A 21,131-nucleotide genomic window follows, 5' to 3' on the forward strand; every position below is an offset into this window, starting at 1 on the left:
AAGATTGTGAACCTCTTTGGTAAGAACTAATGGTGTCTTGCAGCTAATTTACTGATTGGGGTTTCTTTCTGCAAATTTAAGATAGATAGATGAGCTAGTTGTATGTATAAAATGCTTAGTTTCCTTGAGGTCTTTGCCTTCCTTTGCTGAGGTTCATATGATGGTTTGGGTTGTACCTAAAGTTATTACTGTGAAATATTTTTGAGTTGTGTGTCCGCATCGCTACCATGATTACGTTGCCAGCCTTGGTATCAGTGGTTGCGAAGAGAGAGTAGAGTGGCCTAGGGAATAGCAGGGATTTCTTTCCAGTTGGATGTGGATGCTATTTTTAAGCAGTGAGTGCTTGCATCTGTGATTAATTGGTTGATTGTTTACGTTTATTACCCATCATTGATCGAGCGTCAGTATGTGGATTTGGTAAAACGATAACGCTATGCTCTCTATTTCGATTCAAGTTTGCATTCCCTTCTTTGTGTGTGTGAGGGAAGACAATTGAGATGCTTGGTGTTTAACTGATGCATATTTGCCAAGTGAAGTTGGCAATGACCAAATCTATGAACGTGATATTGGATAGAAAGTGGCAGTGCCATCTCCAAACAATATATGTTTTATCATGTACAAGTGTTTTAAACAATTGAAAATACGACTATTCGGACATCCCATCTGCACACACACTTCCTCTCTCTCTCGCTGTCGTTCCCTCTCATGTAATAGAATCCAACTTCATCTTCCTATTTCTTCACACCTCTGTAATATTTAAATCACTAATTCTTAGCTATGCTCATCCTCTTGTTACAACTTCAAACAAAAAAAAAGTCTGGAATTAATGAATATTTTAACATTAATATCCTTAGAGATGTGAAACCAGTTTGCTATTGATCCTAACTGACCTTCTTTTCCAACAATGGCTGGTTTCTTATGTATGTCCTGGGCATTACTGACAGTTTGGTGATAGGAAGACACATGTGTTACCCGGCCTTAATCAAAGGATCAAATATTCGAAATATCATCAACAAGAACAATACTTCAAACTAATTCGAACCAGGCTATAAGAATATGGTTTCGAGATTGTTTAGTTGTCTATTTGTTGTAATTGATGTCTAAATTGCTAACTGATCGGTGGAAATTGTCAGATACCAATGGATATATTTGTTCCGTTGCGATATGGGCTGTCTGATTTGGACGAAATCAAAGAATCTCATGCAAAGAGAAAATTTATTCTCTTCGATGAATTGATTAATTTATTTGTATTAATCAATGATGACCCAAGCGGTTCTGAATCACTGATTAGAATAGATAAATTTGTAGTTTATATTAATGATAATAAATTGACTTCGGTAGAATTTGATAATTGTTTTACCTCCATTGATCAATCCAAGGGCTTATATAAATTAAATGAAAATTTTGTGGAAAATGTATTGTTTAGATCATCTGTTGTCATGAATAATGGTCATAACAATATAATATCGTTTAAATTTTATTGTTCTGGTGATCCTGCCATCAATGCATCGGGTTCCATTTCCAAGCATGAGGATAATGAAATTTATTTAGAATCGTTTAATGAAGTAATATCTTGGAATTCTAGTAATCATCGAAATAGTACAAGAGATGTTACCTCTTCAAATTCAACTGGTTTGGCTAATAAAAATAAAAACAATGAGAATAAGTCAGGGAAGAGATTTATATTTAAATATCCGATATATACTTCTTTGAATATGAGAATAAGAAATACAAATATTAAAGACACTGACAATATTGTTCTAATTTCATTAGACTTTCAAAATTCAAAACAATTGACTCAACTGGTTGATACTTTTTACAAAAACCTTTCAGTATCTGGGGATTCCACAGAAGATAATTTCCATTTAGAATTTAATGAAATTTCATTATTTATGATTAACAATCATAACTCAGACGATTATACCTTTTCAAAAACTGATTTCCACACCACACAAGGCAGTTACAGCAAATTTAAAGATATATTAAACACAGAGATTTCGCCGGTAGAATCATTGCAATTCCCATTAATAATTCATGATAAGGACAGTTACAGCATTATTTATAAACTTCCATTTTTCCCAGAGGATATTAAAAATGATAAAATAAGATGTAAAGTTAAAGTAAATTTACAATATTCACTTTGTTTGAAAGATGAGGAAAACTCAAAATTTAGCATAAACACATCATGGCAAACAGATTTAACCATGAAAAAACAACCCTTATCAAATTCAAATTTGATAGTCAATAATACAAGCAACTCATCGTTGATTAATGTTTCAACTCCAAGATTGAACGGTGGGAGATTCTTTATGAACACAACACCGATGTTAGTGAACAACAAGATGAATAACATAAAATTTAAATTCTTAAAGAATAACATTGTCGTTGAAAAGGGACAGCGGTTTGATACTAGTTTGCAGATAATTAATAGTTCTCAGTATCCCTTAGATCTGGTGGTCTACTACAACAATAATTCAAACGTCACCAACACTAAACAAGATCTATTCAAAACAACTTCGGCTTCGATAATTTCAAAGGCAAGGTTAAACCGTAATACAGAAGGTATCATCCTGTTATCTAACGATTACAAGATACCATTGATTCTTCCTAACGAGACGTATTTGGTTACTTTAGAATTTATGCCTATATTATCAGGTTTTTATAACAATTTACAAGGACTTAAGATACTAGACTTGGAATCGAATGAACTAATAGACGTTGGAAATTCCATTTCAATCCTGGTACAATAGATTATTTTAATTTTGTTGAGCAAATTAAAACAATATAACAAATACAACGGAATTCAATACACAATTCAGTCACATCATTATAGATAGTACGTCATTTTATATAGTCAAGTTCTATAACATTCAAGCATCCATTTAGAAACTAATCTTGATTTCTCTTCATATATATTTTACCTTTGAACTGGACTAGATCCAGTATTACAATATATTGTAATTAAATTGTGTTTGTTATTGAATCCTCCAATGACGGTTTAATTGAGGGTCTGTTCAATTTAAAGATTAGCTCTTATAACTCACAATTAAAAATAAACAGAATTATAATTTATTTTAAAAAAATGTTAAATAGATATTAATTCTGGGCATATTAAATACTGCGAATAGCCAAAGACTACAATTGAATAATTCTATAGTTGATCAGTTCAAGTGTCTGTGGATTATTTTTAATTCTGTCGTCGACGACAGAACCGTAAGAGTACTAGTTTCAATTGCAGTAACGATATAAAAATAGGGGAAAAAGTCATTAGTCTTATTTCTACAGATTTGATAGACATTGGTAATAAGAAAAGTATGATATATACTTGGCTATTCAGTATCATTACTGTTTTATAACGTCTTTTTACCTGGATATACTTATAATTACATGATTAATCTGACACTATTAGTCATTATAAACGAAGTCATAACTCCTAAAATTTCAACAGGGGACGTATCAATTCATTAAAATCGATTGATATTTAAACTTACAGATTAGAAGTAATAAGATACTTAAGTTAAGATGGATCAATTTGTCTGAAAAAAGTATTGAATTGTCTCATTGCAATCAAGGAAAGGAAGTTTAGCAGTCGTTTATATTTTACGTTTGTTGTAAGAGGAAATTATATCTTAGAAAGTATGTCTGAAGAATCATTACCGGTTGAACAAATTCAAGAAGGAACAGTTGAGAACGATACTGTTGAAGATTTTGAAAAACAATTTCCTGATGTTGATAATGTTGGTGTAGCTGCCAATTCTCAATCTGAATTGGCTGAAGATGATTTTGCTGCTCCACAAAGTGCGGTAGCAGAGGGTTCAGTTGATGAAGAAGCACCAAAATACAATACACAACCATCTGAAGCTATTAACCAATGGAGAGAACGTCATGATCTAGAGATTTCTGATAGAGATAGAAAGGATGAACAAGAGAAGGTCGAATTACAAGAAGACGCGATCAAGCATATCGACAATTTTTATGATGAATATAACAGAAAGAAACAACAAAATTTAGACTCAGTTAAAGAAGAAGCTGAAAAATATTTGAAGGAAAGAAATGAATTCTTTGAACAAGATAACACTGTCTGGGATCGTGTTTTCCAATTGATTAATGTAGATGATGCTAATGTTATAAGTGGTAGGGATAGATCTAAGTTTAAGGAAATTTTACAGAAATTAAAGGGTAATACATCTGTACCAGGTGCTTAAACTTAAATATATGATAAAAGTTTAAAGAATTGGTAATAATATATAAACATTTCCCATAATGAGAAAATTATTGAGTGTGTATAGTTAGTTATACATTGTATTTTTGATATGTAGTTTTAACGTAAGCTAATATATTAAATTAATTTTAGTGTTTAATTTTAGATTTTTAACTGGTTCGAGAGAGGAAAATGATATTAGAAATAAAATAATACATAAAAGTTTATACTTTATTACTATTACTACTACTACTGCTGCTACTATCACTGTTATTGTAATTGTAGAAAGCAAGCTGAGATGATAATAAAAATACAAAATTATGGAAGTTATCAAATTCCAATTCGATTTTATTTAATTTATTTGTTAGGATGCTTCTAATGAAAAAACGTAAAACTCCAGGTCTTACATTTAAATTTGCATTGCCATCAACAATTAGGAATCCAAAAACTAATATGATCGATTTCATTAAATTAGTACAACCGGCGAATGCATTTTTTTTATTAAGCTTATTATTTTTAACAAATAAATATAATACCAATTGTCTCCAAACTGCCCATTTCATTGATGGTAAAATGTTTTTAATAATATAAGAATTCATAAATTTTTCAAATAAAGAAAAGTTGTTACTGTTGGTCAATTCCTGAATTTCATTTAACTTATCGAATAATGGTTTCAAATTCGAAGATATCAAAGGTTTTTCATCATTATGAATATTTTTGTTATTTTTTGAATTAACATCAGGGACAGTATTTGAGTCTTTAGATTTAATAAAAAACGATTTTATCATATTGAAAAGTGAAAGGAAATCCCAAATGGCCAAAAAAATCAAGAAATCTTTGATTAAAGTTCTCTTTCCAAACAAAAACTGAGAACCTCTATTATCCTTTGAAACTTTTGAGTCTAATATTGGGATTAAGAAACAGAAAAACACTTGTCTCATCGAGTTCAACAGCTTCTCATCACAATTTTCAATAAAAGAATGCACTCTTGGTAAATTATAAATGGAATCTGAGATCGATTCAATTGCCACATAACTTGTAATCCAATTTGGTACTTTTGTAACGACTAATAGAAAGCTACATACTGCAGCATTCCAAGATACAAACCTCTTAAACTTATCGTCACCAACTGAAACGCCATTGATCTCGAATGAAAGTATCTTATTTACAATCGGAGATACACTCGATAGCAACCCAATGGATCCAGCATTTCTCAACCATACTTTCAATACATGGCTTCGATAATTGTATGGAGTCTTTCGTAATTTAATCAATAGTATAACGACAGACACCAAAGAAACTGATCTTAGCCGTTTCAAAACCTTGGCAATACAACCAAAAACTGAATCCCTACCACCATTACCACCAGCACCACCACTATCAAACATTACATATCTAATCAACCTAGATATGTGCTTATTCTGAACCATTGTCTTCCTCTTCTATTATCCAATATCTCATTCAACTTTGAAGACCTATCGACCGGCTAAAAAGTAGATACCAAACTAAAGTACTAAATCAACCAGCAATCCAGATATAAATAACAACAGCAACAACAACAACAACAACTTGCCTGTCACTAACCCTCTTGTGCCATCCCTCTTCAATGCTTTAAACTAATGTGGTCAATCGTATTAACTCTTTTGTATTGGTGGTTGTACCTGAACCAATTTCGATATTTCTGGATCTACAATTACCAAATCCAGATCAAAAGGATGGTTTGTTGGATAAGAACAGCCAGATGGTTAGCTGATGGTTGTTGCAGTTGAAGGAGGATGAATTGGGAGTGATCGTTGAGATGTCGATGATGGTGGTATGCTTTTGATTTTTATTTGGTTTTTACAAACTTTATATATTGAATAGATTCGACTGAGGTCGAAAAGCTTAAGAGATGATGAAATTGAAAAGTTTAAGAGAAGATGCGGTTTTTGGTCTTTATTGAGTCAGTTATGGTAAGATAATTGGTCGATGCACTGAATGATGAGCCAAGAGGACGTTCCGTTTGAGGTTGTTGCGGTTCAGGCCTATGAGCCTCAATTTACTGCAGATTTGAAGATTTCGAAAGGTGATAAGATCACCGTCTTGTATGTGGAGGATGATCGTTGGTATTATGGCAGATATGTTGATAAAGATGGGTTCACTAATAGTGGTATCTTTCCCAGTAGCCATGTTAAGGTAATTGAAGGCAAAGATGGTAAAAGTGCTTCTGACGCGGCTGATCACGTGGTCGTGGGTTGCTGTGGTGAAGTAGATCCAGTGTTGGATATCTTTGTAGAGGTTCCCAAGGAACACTATGACTTGACAGAAGGTGTTGACGCGACCACTGTGGTTAATGAGAATGGTCCGATAATCACTATACACAAGTTCTCTCAAACCCCAGATTCCGACAAGGAAAAGAGTATAGAGTTGGAGATTAGGTCGAGCGTCAAGCAGAAATATTATGAATTTCATGAGCAATTCCCAAGAACTATCTCAAAAATCAATAGGAATTTGAAACAGATCGGTTCTGAAAGTGGGATTTCAGTGGAATTGGAGAATGGTGAACATTCAAATCCCTTCCAAGTGTCTGAATCTACCTTTATGAAGGATCCAACTAATGATAATGACTTTGATGATAATGACTACAAGAAAAATGAGCTCGAACCAACAGTTGCCACTACGACAGATGATCCAGCGAGTAAGAGTGTAAAGAGAGATATAGCTGGGCTTGCGGGCAATTGGGATCTCATTCCACCGCCAAATAAAAATCGTGCAGAAGTTACTAAAAGTGAAAATAGCATGATTCAAAAGTTCGATGCACTTGAACTGGATGAAGATCAGATTAGAGAAATTGACGCGAGGCCTCCCTCAGATAGACCTGATGAAGTTCAAGCACCAAGACCAGTAAGAATCCCACCACTTCTATTTGACGGCGATGTGACCTTCAGTGAAGATGAGGAATATGAAGAATATGAAGAGGACGAGGATGAAGATTTTGACCAAGTATATGAACTAGAAGAGAAAACTACCGAAGAACACGAGATTTTTTATGAAACCACTGAATCTTTTCTAGAGTCACCATTGGAAAATGATAGTCTAGCTTTAGAACAAGCTATTAAAATCCCCGTTATTTACTCTTCTTCATGGACAAAATTTCAACATCAGTCTGAAAGTGTCAAGTACAAGATAAATACCGAAACACTTGATCAGATTAAACACTCTGGCGATAAAAACTATAATTTCCATAATGACACTGTTCAAACCGATACAAGTGGGTATTCATTTCGAGAAACTGATCAATTCATATCGCCTACTACCATTTCTTCCTATAGCGATTCATCGGGTGCCTCAAGTAACAAGTCACTAGCGAGCAGCTTGGGATCGAAGATGAAGTTTGATTCCAATGATCTGTGGTGGATAAACAAGGAAGTTCCACCAAGTGTCATAAAATCGACTAAAAAATTCATACTTGAGATTGAAGAGAGGGAAGTCGAGAAAAGACTTGGAATTATCCACATTGAAAGGGATTTCTATTTCCTTTTTGATGATTTTTCGCAATTGATCATATCTGTTGGATTTGACAAGACTAACGCTAGAGATACAGTGATTTTCAAAGAGAAGAGCATACCTGCCAAAGTCAACAATGAACTTCTGGAGTACTACTCTGAAGAAATCGGGGAGAAGATATGGGAAAGGTCACAATTGCTGTTGAATTCTTTTGATTCCAACTTTGTTAAAAGTTTGATTTCAAGTTTCAAAGATCATATAGTGACACCTGTTGGCGGGAACACATTTGGAATATGCCTTGTATCTTACAAAGCGGGTACCAAGTTGCCATTGGTAGATTTAGGGAAGATTAGACCTGGTGATATAGTAGTGGTACGAAGTGGTGTCCACACAAGCACAAGTAGTAAGAAAAGAAGTGCTGGGACCAAGAAGACAGAAAACGGTGAAACCCGTTATGCAGTTGCCTATGAATATAATTTTTACCACAATGAGTTAGCTGTCATCGAAAGCAACAAATCAGGAAGAATAGTTCAAACTACGTATAAATTAGATACTTTTAAAGCTGGATTTTGTAAAGTGTATAGAGTAGTTGGACGTGACTACATTGGATGGTAAGCCAGCCCAACCCAGCCCAGCCCACTGCGATCGGTATAATGATAGTTCAGTATTTTATTATAAATCATTTTTTAATATTTTTTTCTTCTTTCTCTCTCTCTCTTTCAAATAGATCGATCTATATATGTTATACAAATTTTTATATTAATAATTATTTAGAATCCTTTGATGAAATGAAGTTGTATCCAGTTATGACCGAGCCATTGGTGTATGATGGCGGGGGAGTAGGTGGGTTGGGTGGGCAACGCACGTATCCACTCAAATCCCAACGACTATTATTTCCTCTTCCCTTTACCACCTTTACCAAGTTGTTCTTCCTCAGCTGCCAACAAGGCATCCCTTTCAGATTTAGCCTTCAACTTGTCCATTTTCTTCTGCTCTTCTTCAAGTTTCTTCTGGCTGACCTTGCGGGACCCTTGATCCCATTTAGCAGCTTCTTCAGCCTCCATCCTCTCATGCTCAGCTCTCTGCTTAGCAGCTTCCTGCTCACGTTTCCTAGCTTGACCTGCAACCTTCTTAGCTGCTGACTCAGAAAACCTTTTACCCATAGCTATCCCAAAAACCTAAAATCAAAAGAAGGGGAACAGAAACAATACAATTCACACCTAACTGACCTCTACAACACCAGGATGACTGACAAATTACAGAATTTAACTAAAATAAAACCCAAACCCCAAACTCAAACAGTAAATCCAAATCCAAATCCAAATCCAAATCCCAAATTTCAACTATTATATACCTGTTCTCTCTTAACTATTGAAACTTTTTTTTTTTCTTTTAATGTTGTCTCTCCCATATCTTCACGAGTTTGAGATGACCTTTGAAATTTGGTTAAAAATCGATATATCACAGGTCATTACCACTTTATAAAGGAGATTTCCAGTTGGTTTGCAAGTGAAGTAGGTCTAGCTTTTAGATTTGGGTGTGTGTGTGTGTGTTGTTGTTGTATTATTATATTATATTCTTTTTGTTTGGGTATCCCTGGTGAGAGCTCTGTGGGCGTAGTTTTTATTATTGGGAAGAGTGTGCCGTAGAAAGGAGAAAAAAGTTTTGTGTGTTTGGTGAGAAATTAAGGTGTGTCACGTGACGACGGCTATTTTCAATAGTTATTGTTGAAGTGTCCAATAAGACAGAATCACAGGTTAAAGATTGATAATTAGTAATTGATATTTGGAGAGGTTGGAGGCTTTATTTTTGTTTGATTCTAAGAGAGGAACTGATATTTTGTAGGTATTGATTGGTGGTAATTGCAGGTGCCATAGTTTTTTGAATAAGGTTTCCCCTATTAAATTTTCGTTTTAGGCAGCGATGAGGATAATTGGGAGGAAGACTAAGGACAAGCAAGATCTCGAGTTGACGGTTAATGTCGGACGTACTCAAAATATCGACATCTTGGATGATTTCCAATGTAATCTCGTTTGCCTGGTGACTACCAACGTGGTTTATAGTAAACGTACCTCTACTCTAAGAAGGTCAAGCACAAGATGGAATGAAACTTTAAAGTTACGGTTGCCTAGGAGCCCAAAATCAAAATGGTTACGAATTGTCATATATGACGCTTTGCCAATAACACCTTTAAATGATATAAGTAACACAAATTTTTCAAGAAATAGTGGTAGCAACCTGAGTTTGTCGAAACTGAAATCAGAAAGCAGTCTTTCGAATGCCCATTTAAACAATTATGTTAGTGGTGTCTCTCCGCAACAAAATCAAAATAGTAAACTTCTATACAAGTCTACCAGTCACGACCATCTATCCACTACTCATAGCAACGACTCTAGTAGTTTGGAGACGTCGTATTCTCGCTCAAATGCAAGTTCACCCGTCTCTACACATTCCAGAGATGTAAGAGGTTCAGACACTGACTTGTATCAGATGGCAAATAAAAAAAATAACCAGAAAAAACGCTATTTGTACTTGGGTGAAGTAAGACTGTCCCTGTTGGATCTCTTCAGATCCAAGGATACCAGAAATCAATATAAGTTTACTGTCGGCCAAAATTGGTACAAGTTATACGATAGAAAGAGGGAAAAATTGAAGATGAATGTGGATGAGGAGAATTTTATCATTGGAGAAATATTGTTGGGATTCCAACTACGCTCTTTATCAAGAAGCAAAACTACCTTCGACGCATATAATGATTGGAGTTATAACCTCACAACTACTTTGAAAAATGAAAAATATATGAGAAGTGTAAGGAAAAACCCAACAGAGTCTGACATAAATAATTTGAAGAACAATCTTCTGATCTCAAATTCAAGAGATGATGCGGATGATATGAGCATATCTGAGAATGACCTATTTGATGACGATGACGACGTTGATGAGTTGGACGATATTGATGACATCGATGACGACGTCGACGATATTATACAAGATCTGGCATCTACCTACCACCAAGAATTGGATAATGCAGAAAGTAACGATGATATGGAAAGCATGTTGAGTGCCTATGATATCATATCCGATGTTGTATCATTATCAGAAACAATAACAGATCACAACAATTCACCACTAGACATTGGTTCAATGGCAACTGCGTTAGATGAATACGATGTATTGGATCAAGGTGATGTCGCAGAATTAACCAATTTGATTGATGATCAGATCATTGAAGAACAGCTAGAAAATATTCGAAATATTTCTCTCATAGATGATTTCAACGAAGAAAAACTTTTGGATAATAGTAATTCAGATGAAAGTAATTCAAGTTCTTTAGATTCAAAATCAATGGGGTACTTCACTGAGGAGATCATAGACGAATCTGATGAAGAAATAGAAGACCAAGCTGATGATTTAGTACTAAGAAGAACTAAAGGTAAGCTGGCTGCCAAACTAAGAGGTAAGAAAAATACCATTAAACAAACAAAGAATAGACTAACTACTACTTTGAGCAATAACTATAAGCTAACAAAGAAGAGACACGCTTTAGGGGTTATATTTTTAGAACTCCAAGAAATAAGGAATTTACCTCAATTAAAAAACAAAATATCAAGAAAGAACTATGATATGGATCCGTTCGTAATCATGACATTTGGTAGAAGAGTTTTCAAGACATCTTTTAGAAAGCATAATCTAAATCCTGTATTTAACGAATTTGCAACGTTTGAAGTACTACCACAAGAGGCACATTTTGGGATCCAATTCAAGATTATGGACAAAGATTCTTTCTCTTATAATGACCATGTAGCAAGAACCAAACTGCCTTGGAATGAAATTTCATGTCAAAACTTTTCTGATGATGTCTGGTCGTCATATGAATTACCACTAGAATTGACCGTGGATCCATTAAGAGCAGGAAAATCGTTTCCTGTACTTCATGTTAGGTTGAAATACGTCCCATATCAAGAATTGAAAGATTATTTTTGGAAGACAGCCGTTAGAGTAACTGCACCTTATCCAAAATTTGATGTGGTTCAGTTGTTGATCTATCTAGATAAATTAGGATCTTTCACAGAATCAGAAGCTATAGAGTTTTTTACTCATTTTCGACTCTCGCCATGGAATGGTAGTACCATAACTCAAGGTCAGTTAGTAGAAGTTTTACGTACCTGGAAAAAATTATCAGGCTTTAACCACATTTGGAAATGTCCAAATTGTTTACAAAGTTTTAAATCTACAACAAATTCGAAAAATTCTAAATTGTACTTGGAAAATGACTTGATTACACACTTTGCAATGTGTACATTCTCGAGAAAACATAAATTGCTAAAACCATCATACGTTTCAACAGATTTTGCTTCAAAAAGGTGGTTTTCTAAATTTTTAATAAAATTGACATATGGTAAATATGCACTGGGTTCAAATAACGCTAATATTTTGGTTCAAGATAGAGACACAGGTGTTATTCTTGAAGAAAAAATAAGTGCACATGTTAAATTAGGAATGAGGATAATTTACAATGGTAAAGGTCCAGAAACAAAGAAATTTAAAACTTTATTGAAGAAAATGTCTGTTAGACAAGGTAAAAAGTTTGACAGTCCCGGATCTGTCAGTCAAATTCCAGGCTTTATAAGATTCCATTCTTTAGATTTATCAGAATGTGAGGAAATTAAATACCGAACCTTTAATGAGTTTTTCTATAGAAAGTTAAAGCCTGGAAGCAGGGTTCCCGAAGGTGATAGTCCAAAAATTTTAGTATCTCCAGCCGATAGTAGGAGTATATTTTTTCCAAGTATCAATGAATCAAAGAAATTTTGGATCAAAGGTTCCCTATTTACTATTAGGAGGCTAACCAATGGCTATAAGCCAGATCTTTTTAATGAACGCTCTTGCAGTATTGCTATCTTCAGGTTGGCCCCACAAGATTATCATAGATTCCATTCGCCTTGCGATGGTATAATTGGTAAACCTGTTTATATAGCTGGTGAATACTTCACTGTAAATCCAATGGCTATTAGAAGCAGCTTGGATGTTTTTGGTGAAAATGTGAGGGTTCTGATACCAATAGAAACACAGGAGTTTGGACCGATTCTGCTAATTGCCGTTGGTGCTATGATGGTAGGTTCAATTATTTTAACATGTAAAGAAGGTCAAACTATAAGAAGAGGGGAAGAACTAGGCTATTTCAAGTTTGGTGGATCTACAATCATTTCATTGGTACCATCTAAACATCTCAGATTTGATTCAGATTTGCTAAATAACTCATCAGAACAAATCGAGACTTTAATAAGAGTGGGTATGAGTATCGGTCATACTCCGGACACAAAGGAATACAGACGTAAAACCGTCAAAGTTTCAAATATGTCACAATTAGAGAGAGTCAAGAGAATTATATCTATTAGTGATGAAAATTCATCAAAAAGAAAAGAACCCTGGCAAGTTGATGCTATACGTGAATGGTTATCTGAAGAATACGAAGAAAATGGCGATGAACATATATCAATCATCGAAGAAAAATAATTCAAAAGTAGGCAAGCCCATCCACTTTAATTTATTCTAATATATCCCAATGATCTCCCAATGATCTCCCAATTCTCTTCTCAATTACGCTTTAAACACATCACATTTTGCTCTGATATTTTAATTAATGTTTCCAAGCATTCGAAACATTAAGATAGAATCAAATGATTCTCATTCAATAGCATGGCTTATGGCTGCATTTTCAATATCATCATCTGTTTGCATTACACATATACAGATTCATATTTATATTTTATACACTTAATTAACATAATTAGATTCGCAATGTATTTGACAGTTGATTCATAATGGTAACCTTTATTTGATTTGACCTTACGCGTAATTTTGAATAAATTAAATGAAAAAAGACGCGTAAAGTATTGACTGTCCAACAAGGTTTAAAAGAAAGATATCAATCACATCTCTTTTCTTTAGAAGGATGTTGATTAAATTAACACATATTTGATTAAAGAAAGACTCTATATTGGTAATTGAGGTGTGCATTGTTGGCTTTGAATTGTGGAAAAGTATATTATAGATAACTCAGAATTGATGGATTCCATTTTGAAGCGTTTCAATGAGAACCGTAATGGTGAAGATATTAAAGTTATAGATAGAATTGATATAGGTGAAAAGTTCAACAGGGAGAATGATTTTAAATTAGATTATAAAGAAAGAGATTACTCCTCTCAATTTTTCAACTTATATCAAACTAGGTTGAAGGCAACAAGGGAAAGATTGAGAGAAGAATGCTTTCAGAAGTGGAATAATGGATTTAAATTGAATGGTAAGACAGTAGTCGAGAAGCAAAAAGTTTTAGATATCCAGGGAAATCAGCCGTGTTGGTGTGTTGGAACAATATACTGTGAGATGAAATATAAACCTAATATCTTAAATGAGGTGATCAGTGATGTTTACGGTGCTCCTGACTTAGTTAAAAGTTATACTGATTCAGAAGGTAGCGATGAGATTATGTTGGAAGATGAAAGTGGCCGAGTATTATTAGTAGGTGATTTCATAACTTCTACTCCCTTTGTAACGGGTGCTATAGTGGGATTATTAGGTATGGAAGCTGAAGCTGGTACTTTTCAAGTATTAGATATTTGTTATCCTCCTGCATTACCTCAAAGACCTTTACCTGCCCCAGCTACATTAAAGGGCAAGAAAATTGCATTGGTTTCTGGTATCAACATTAGCATCAACAACCCAGAGCCTCTATTAAGGTTACAATTACTACAAGAATATCTAATGGGAAGAATAGTTGATAGTGAGAAAATTTCAGAAATTGGTAAATTGATTATATGTGGTGGATCAATAGACTCAAAAATCGAAAACAACGATTCAGGAAATTTACGTGAATGTATCAATGAGTTCGGGAAGTTCTTAGGAAATATGTTGCAGTCATTACCTATTGCGTTGATGCCAAGCTTGAATGATCCTAGCGACCAATCTTTGCCCCAACAGCCATTCCATAAAGCTCTATTTGATATGTCATTAGCCCATTACTTCAATGAAGATAATAAGCAAATTCTAAGCTTAACTACAAACCCTTCGAATTTTGACTTCAATGGTGTCGATGCTTTAGTGATTTCCGGTGATAATATCAACGATATTTGCAAATATATGATTCCATACCAAGAATCAGAAACAGATTCACAAGAAAATAAATTTGACAAATTGGATACAATCGAACATAGATTGGATCTAATGGAATGTACAATGAAGTGGCAAAATATAGTTCCAACTTCACCGGACACACTATGGTCATACCCATACAAGGAATCGGATCCTTTCAATTTGACACAGTGGCCACATGTTTACATTGTTGGAAATCAACCATTATATGGTGCAAAAGACGTTCAGATTAAAGACAAAACTATCAAGATAATTTCGGTTCCTCAATACAGTGAAACTGGTTCCGTTGTAATCTTGGATTTAGAAACCTTTAATACTGAAGAAATAAAAATCCAAATATAGACAAAATTGACAATTCGTGTAATTATAAAATCATTACAGCGTATAGATTATTTACTGACTAAGTATGGTACTTATATATTTACAGAAATTAATGAATATCATTATGACGAATCGTTAGGTTGAGAAAACTATTATATTAGCTGATTAATCAATCAAGTATCTCTTTTTTGTAGTTTTGTAATTGGAACTTCTCTACCCTTGTCATTAGACTTGGATCCGTATTTTGTATCAGAACCAAGTTTTATATATTTATATGTTTGACATTCTTTAGGAACGTCAATACGGTTTAAAAAGGAGATAGAAAGTCTAGGAATTAGTGGCGCACATAGTATGGAAAGTATTCTTGAAGTTTCAGTACAGGTAAAAATGATAGCATCCTGCTTTATTCCTTCTCTAGTCCACGGTTTGGCATCTTGCATCAAAGTATTGGCATCTGATAGTATGCTCCAAATGTTTCTCAATAATTGTGCAAATTCAAATTTATTTATTTTTTCGTCCATTAAATTGGGCAATTCTTTCAAATTTTTGAAGATGTTTTCTATTTGAATTTTCATGTCTTGTTCATCTTCAAATAATTGAAGGATAGATGATTCAACATCAGCTTTTGATGAAAATTCATCAACTGCTCTTTTAATATTAAATTTTGTTCCACAGCATCTGTTGATTAAATTACCCCATTTAGAGACAAACATATCTCTAATCATAAATAGTTTATCTTCCTGGAAATCTCCATCTTCTTCTAGTTGGGAATTTTCTAGTAGAAACCACCTTAAAGAATCGGCACCATAGTATTCTACCATTTGAATTGGATCAAGTACGTTACCTAAACTCTTTGACATTTTAACCCCATTGCATAGCCAATGACTATGGACAATTACCTGCTTATTTATTGGTAAAGATGCCGCCATGAGGAAACTTGGCCAGTAAATTGTATGAAATTTAATAATATCTTTACCTATTACATGGGTTGTATTTTTCCAAAGTTCTAAAGGTTCCTTCAATTCTACATTATTTACTCCACCCAAATTATGTTGTGATGTAACAGGGATATTATTCCTTATTGATTCAATATTACCCAAGGATGACATGTAATTGCATAAAGCATCAAACCAGACGTAGATTTTTTGATCAGGATCATTAGGTACCTCGATTCCCCATTCTAATCTAGAAACTGGCCTTGAAATAGATAAGTCTTGCATTCCAGTACTACTTTTCAATTCGTTTAAGATTTGGTCCTTTTTAGATTTTGGATAAATATATTGAGGATGTTTCTCTATATAATCAATCAACCTTTCCCTAAATGCACTTAACTTAAAGAAATAATTACTTTCTGATTGATGCACAACCTCATTGTTTGTTTCAGTATTAATGTATTTGCCTGGATTATTTGGATCTTTAATTACTTTTGATTCTGGATAAAAAGTCTCATCAGAAATTGAATACCAACCTTTATGTTCACCTTTGTAAATATAACCATTATCCCAGCACGTTTTCCAGAGTACTTTGACATTTTCAATATGATCTTGATCAGTAGTTCTAATAAATCTTGTAAACTCAATATCACAGTTTTTATTCAATTTGATAAATTCAGGATATAATGTGTTGACAAATTCTCTTGGATCACTAAAACCTGCCTTCTGGCTTGCAGTCTGTATCTTTATACCATGTTCATCTGTACCAGTGGTGAACAAAGATTGATTACCTTTAGCTAATTGCCATCTATGTTGAACATCGCATAATAAACTAGAATATAGATGACCTAAATGAGGTTTTGCATTAGGATAAAAAATTGGTGTAGTTACGTGTGAGATTTTCGTGGCTATACCACGACTAAAATATCGATTGTAAAGCCCAAGCGTGAGCATTAGATAACCCAGTTAACCTTTATCCTTTTTCTGTTCTTGTTGTAAATTAAAGTTCAGTTAAGAAAGAGCTTTAAATTTTATAAGGAATATTTAATGAAAAAAGTGAAACTTTTATAATTTATATATGATATGATATTTATTGTTTTTAAACGAATATTGCCATCAGGGCAAATACACTATAAAATATTAACAATGGGTAAGCAATTAAAGCTCTTGCATGATGTAATTGTAAAAGAGAGTTCAAGAAGCCTGAAGAAGACCAAGTACTCCAGAAGACAAAAAATGAACCCATGACGTAACCCAAGGTGTTATTTAATGAAATGAAGATACCAATGGCTGATAGGAAGCATAATGGCAAGAAACAATAACCTAGGATTGACGCCGTATTAAAAAATTGTAATTTTGATTGTGAAGTGGAAGGCTGTGAAGAGTTCATAAATTTCGATAAATTATGTAAGGACACAGTACCAAATAATGCAACACCGTATATGTAACCGAAATGCACTTTACCAGCCATTAATAAAAATAATCCAAATAGTAAGAAGAATAATAATGGACCTGAAAGATCAGAATCATTTAATATTTCTTGTGATAAAACATTTTGAGAAAATGTTGGTATGAGCACCAATTTTGTCTTTGTTACAATATGATCGAAATTGATCCCTATTTCTTCCAATAATGGAGGCTCATGGGGATAACCCTTTGTAGAGAATGCATACAATATACCTCTTGGTAAAGGATCTGGTTCAACACCTAGGCCATTAGAATCATTGCCTTGATTTCCAGATGGATTGTTACCAAAGGACATGGATCCTTGTGGGAAGGAAAATTGATTAGAAGGTTGATAGAAACCAGACATATTGTTCTGATTGTTCATATTTTGAAACCCACCATTTGGATTAAAATTATTGTTTTGATAATATGACATTATTTGTAGAATTAAACGAAGTTAGAAAAATTCTACCAAAAGGAATAAAAAAAAAAATCTCTTGCACTCAAATCAAACTGAAACCCACTTTTATAGAACCTTTACAACCTTCTGCAATTCAATAAAACCTGAGGATGGTTTCTTCTTGATACTTGAATTGATCTGATCCAATTTGATCAATAAAGCTGTTGTCATCAAGCCTTTTATTTGGTATTTTATTAATGCTTCGTTTCTAAATTATGGTTAAATTTCACTATAATTAAGAATTAACACATCGTTAGTAATGATAATACAACATCAAATTTACCCTGCCTAATCATAACATATCACGTGATACAAATCAGGGTATATATTCCCTAAACCCGAACAAGAAAACAAGTGAGCCCTAGGGTTTAGTACTCATCGATTTCAATTTGGCCAGTATTTATGAGGTCACATGATCATTTCCTTTTTAGGAATTTAATTGAGATCATCTCTCTGATGCTCTTGATCTCCCATCTCCCATCTCCCATCACCCAGCCAGCTCCAATTGGCCAGAGAACATTTCAGCTGTGTATGTGTGGGGGGAGGGGGGGGGGGGGGGACTACTTTAATAATTGTATATGACGAAAGATGACTTTTGATTAAAGTGGAAAGGATAGGTGTTAACTGCAAGTGAATTATTTACTCATCTTAAATTACAAAGAGACAAAAGTTGATTCGTTTGCAAGTCGGCAATTCAAGACTATAGACGGCACCAACATTCCTTGGCTGAGTTTGTACTATTTGTAATAATTGGAAAAGGATATGTAAGTTATTACAATCAGTGATATCACAGATTTAAAGTAATAAAAAAAGCAGACAAATTGTAATATAATGTCTATTTGATTTATTGAAAATTTCATCATTATTAAAATACTAAATCCAATCAAATCATGAAGAGCGAGTCAATCATTTCCACTACTCATCCCACCCCTTCCCTTATCCGACGAGGTTGTTTAGTAATATTTGACACCAATTCCTTTGGAGATATTCGAATACGGCTAATCCTGATTTAACTTAATTTAATTTAAAATTTTAGACTCTTGACAGGTTTCACAGTAAGTGTCGGCGTATTGTTCTTCTAACGATAACCCAAACTGCAAAATTTCATTGTAAAAAAGGATTTGAATCGTGTGTATCCTTCTTGGGGGGTCTGTGAAATCTAAGGACAAGTCCGAAAGCTTTTCACACTTTTTTTAGTAATATTGTTATTAGTTCCTTTTTTATCTGTTTTTCTTTTTTTTTCATCTTCAAGAATTTTCAATAAATCGATGAGGATGTCGTTGCTATCAACACCTTTGTTACATTTTACTTGATCCAACCATACTCAATCAAAGTGATGGGAGAGATATTATAGCCGGATCGCAATCTTTTCCCTCCTTAGATTTATGTAATTGGAAGATGATAAAATATAAAAACAAAAATTCAGCCAAAAACTATCAGGGGGGATAGAGAGAGCTGGTATCAGACCTACTACATTATTTGCCAGGAAATATGGAACTGGAAGAGCAAATTGTGAATGAATTGGAGCTGGCCTGATCTCATTCTAATTGGATAAAAAATAGGGCTACTGGGCTGAGAGCCCAAAGAAATTACGAGACAGATATTAAATTGAATTCAATCAATTAACTGAGTTTGGGGGAGAGTGAGGAGACGAAGGGGAAGGGGAAGGGGATACGACTACCCTAAGTTTGCTTACAAGATTATCGGAAGTCCTTCCCACGATGGCCATGGCTTAACGACCAACATTAATTGCCATATATAGCCTAAATATGTATGAATTCCACCAATCTTTCAAAAAGACTAATAATAGAATTAATTACATAGATCGGAAATAATATATTTAAAATATACCATAGTACAGTTCAAAAAATCAAACCAAAAAAATAAAAATAATAAAAAAAATGAAATGCCAATTTTCGAATATCGTTACTTTTATTTTTTGTTAACATAAGCTGGACCCAATCAAGCAGACGTGATAAAAAAACTCAATGGCAATAGGAATTAGCAGAATTTAGATTTTTGCCAAAATAGACAAAAATTTGAACGTTATATACAAAAGATTGATCCAAAAATTTTCTGGCTTTAGGTTTTTTTCATTTACCACTGGCATTAAAAACTTGACAGAGCAAAAAAATAAATTCTATATACACAATTGGTAAAAAAAATGCAAACGATGACAACGGAAACGACAAGAACAATTTAGTATGCAGATTTAAGGCTATCCACCTTGTGTAGCCCAATATTTTTTTTTATTTTTTACCATTTTGAACTTCAAATTCTATCTATTCCTAATTACTGCATATGCAGACAGGTTGTTAGGCTTCGAACAAACAAATCAACTTGAATACTACTACTACTACTTCTATAATTAGTTCAGTTTTTAATTGATGTAAAAAATAACACAAGTGAAAACATAGTAGAATTATGTAAAAACGACATTTTCGAAAGAACAAAGCTCTAATAGTTGACGTTTCTTTTGCTACTTGTGATTTATATACCACTTTCAGAAAAAAAGTATGTACAAACGTAGAACATGACCCTTGACGGACCATTTAACTGGGAGGAAAGAATAAAAAAGAAAAAAAGAACAACGACAACCAGAGTGTAGTAGGCATTACCCGAACGGGGCATTCGTGTAATCCTCCGTAACTCATTTGTCATCATTCTTGGTGATCGAAAAGGGAAATTGGTGAAGAAGTATCGGTAGACTCGTTACATACATATCTACAAATGGTATACCTGATATCTAAAGGGAACCTATTCATTATGGATATACATGCAATTAATTAATTTATGCCGAGAGATAGATACATATATAGATATATAGATATATAGATCAGCTATCCTTAATCTAATATTATGTATATTGTTATTGCGTTTGTCCAGTCCAGTACATAGCAGAGTGTGTATGTGTGACCTAATAAAATTGCACCTTCGTCTTACATGCATTTGCAATTAAACACCTTTATTAAATTGCATCTCTCTCTTTTTTGGTTGCAATTGTATTGTATATTCAGAAGAGAACCAGACATATTAAAATTACTATATTGCCAATGTCTTCTTGACCAGTACCGCTAGTATTTCACTGTAAACCAACACAGAATCATTAAATTTTGATAACTAAAATAAATAG

The 21,131-nt window shown here is 33.7% G+C and overlaps 9 protein-coding genes across 9 annotated transcripts; 5 read left to right on the forward strand and 4 right to left on the reverse strand.

Moving 5' to 3' along the window:
• Positions 1–1,139: 1,139 nt before the first annotated feature.
• TRS65 (Trs65p) lies at positions 1,140–2,750 on the forward strand (the record flags this gene model as incomplete). The annotated part of the gene is made up of 1 exon (XM_001645070.1): positions 1,140–2,750. The coding sequence occupies one exon, from the start codon at positions 1,140–1,142 to the stop codon at positions 2,748–2,750; it is 1,611 nt and encodes a 536-aa protein (XP_001645120.1).
• Positions 2,751–3,638: 888 nt separating this feature from the next.
• CLC1 (clathrin light chain CLC1) lies at positions 3,639–4,205 on the forward strand (the record flags this gene model as incomplete). Its single annotated transcript, XM_001645071.1, has 1 exon — positions 3,639–4,205. One exon carries the CDS (start codon positions 3,639–3,641, stop codon positions 4,203–4,205), a length of 567 nt encoding a protein of 188 aa, XP_001645121.1.
• A 220-nt stretch (positions 4,206–4,425) lies between these two features.
• Positions 4,426–5,631, reverse strand: PEX35 (Pex35p; the record flags this gene model as incomplete). Its single annotated transcript, XM_001645072.1, has 1 exon — positions 4,426–5,631. The coding sequence occupies one exon, from the start codon at positions 5,629–5,631 to the stop codon at positions 4,426–4,428; it is 1,206 nt and encodes a 401-aa protein (XP_001645122.1).
• Positions 5,632–6,178: 547 nt separating this feature from the next.
• On the forward strand, positions 6,179–8,302 carry Kpol_538p25 (uncharacterized protein; the record flags this gene model as incomplete). Its single annotated transcript, XM_001645073.1, has 1 exon — positions 6,179–8,302. The coding sequence occupies one exon, from the start codon at positions 6,179–6,181 to the stop codon at positions 8,300–8,302; it is 2,124 nt and encodes a 707-aa protein (XP_001645123.1).
• Positions 8,303–8,577: 275 nt separating this feature from the next.
• LSO2 (Lso2p) lies at positions 8,578–8,850 on the reverse strand (the record flags this gene model as incomplete). Its single annotated transcript, XM_001645074.1, has 1 exon — positions 8,578–8,850. The coding sequence occupies one exon, from the start codon at positions 8,848–8,850 to the stop codon at positions 8,578–8,580; it is 273 nt and encodes a 90-aa protein (XP_001645124.1).
• Positions 8,851–9,610: 760 nt separating this feature from the next.
• On the forward strand, positions 9,611–13,204 carry PSD2 (phosphatidylserine decarboxylase 2; the record flags this gene model as incomplete). Its single annotated transcript, XM_001645075.1, has 1 exon — positions 9,611–13,204. One exon carries the CDS (start codon positions 9,611–9,613, stop codon positions 13,202–13,204), a length of 3,594 nt encoding a protein of 1,197 aa, XP_001645125.1.
• A 552-nt stretch (positions 13,205–13,756) lies between these two features.
• On the forward strand, positions 13,757–15,181 carry POL31 (DNA-directed DNA polymerase delta subunit POL31; the record flags this gene model as incomplete). The annotated part of the gene is made up of 1 exon (XM_001645076.1): positions 13,757–15,181. The coding sequence occupies one exon, from the start codon at positions 13,757–13,759 to the stop codon at positions 15,179–15,181; it is 1,425 nt and encodes a 474-aa protein (XP_001645126.1).
• A 152-nt stretch (positions 15,182–15,333) lies between these two features.
• MSM1 (methionine--tRNA ligase MSM1) lies at positions 15,334–17,046 on the reverse strand (the record flags this gene model as incomplete). Its single annotated transcript, XM_001645077.1, has 1 exon — positions 15,334–17,046. One exon carries the CDS (start codon positions 17,044–17,046, stop codon positions 15,334–15,336), a length of 1,713 nt encoding a protein of 570 aa, XP_001645127.1.
• A 145-nt stretch (positions 17,047–17,191) lies between these two features.
• YIP1 (transporter YIP1) lies at positions 17,192–17,974 on the reverse strand (the record flags this gene model as incomplete). The annotated part of the gene is made up of 1 exon (XM_001645078.1): positions 17,192–17,974. The coding sequence occupies one exon, from the start codon at positions 17,972–17,974 to the stop codon at positions 17,192–17,194; it is 783 nt and encodes a 260-aa protein (XP_001645128.1).
• Between the last annotated feature and the right edge of the window lie 3,157 nt (positions 17,975–21,131).

The sequence above is a fragment of the Vanderwaltozyma polyspora genome, genomic scaffold (genome assembly GCF_000150035.1).
Source record: "Vanderwaltozyma polyspora DSM 70294 KpolScaffold538 genomic scaffold, whole genome shotgun sequence".
Taxonomy (NCBI): domain Eukaryota; kingdom Fungi; phylum Ascomycota; class Saccharomycetes; order Saccharomycetales; family Saccharomycetaceae; genus Vanderwaltozyma; species Vanderwaltozyma polyspora.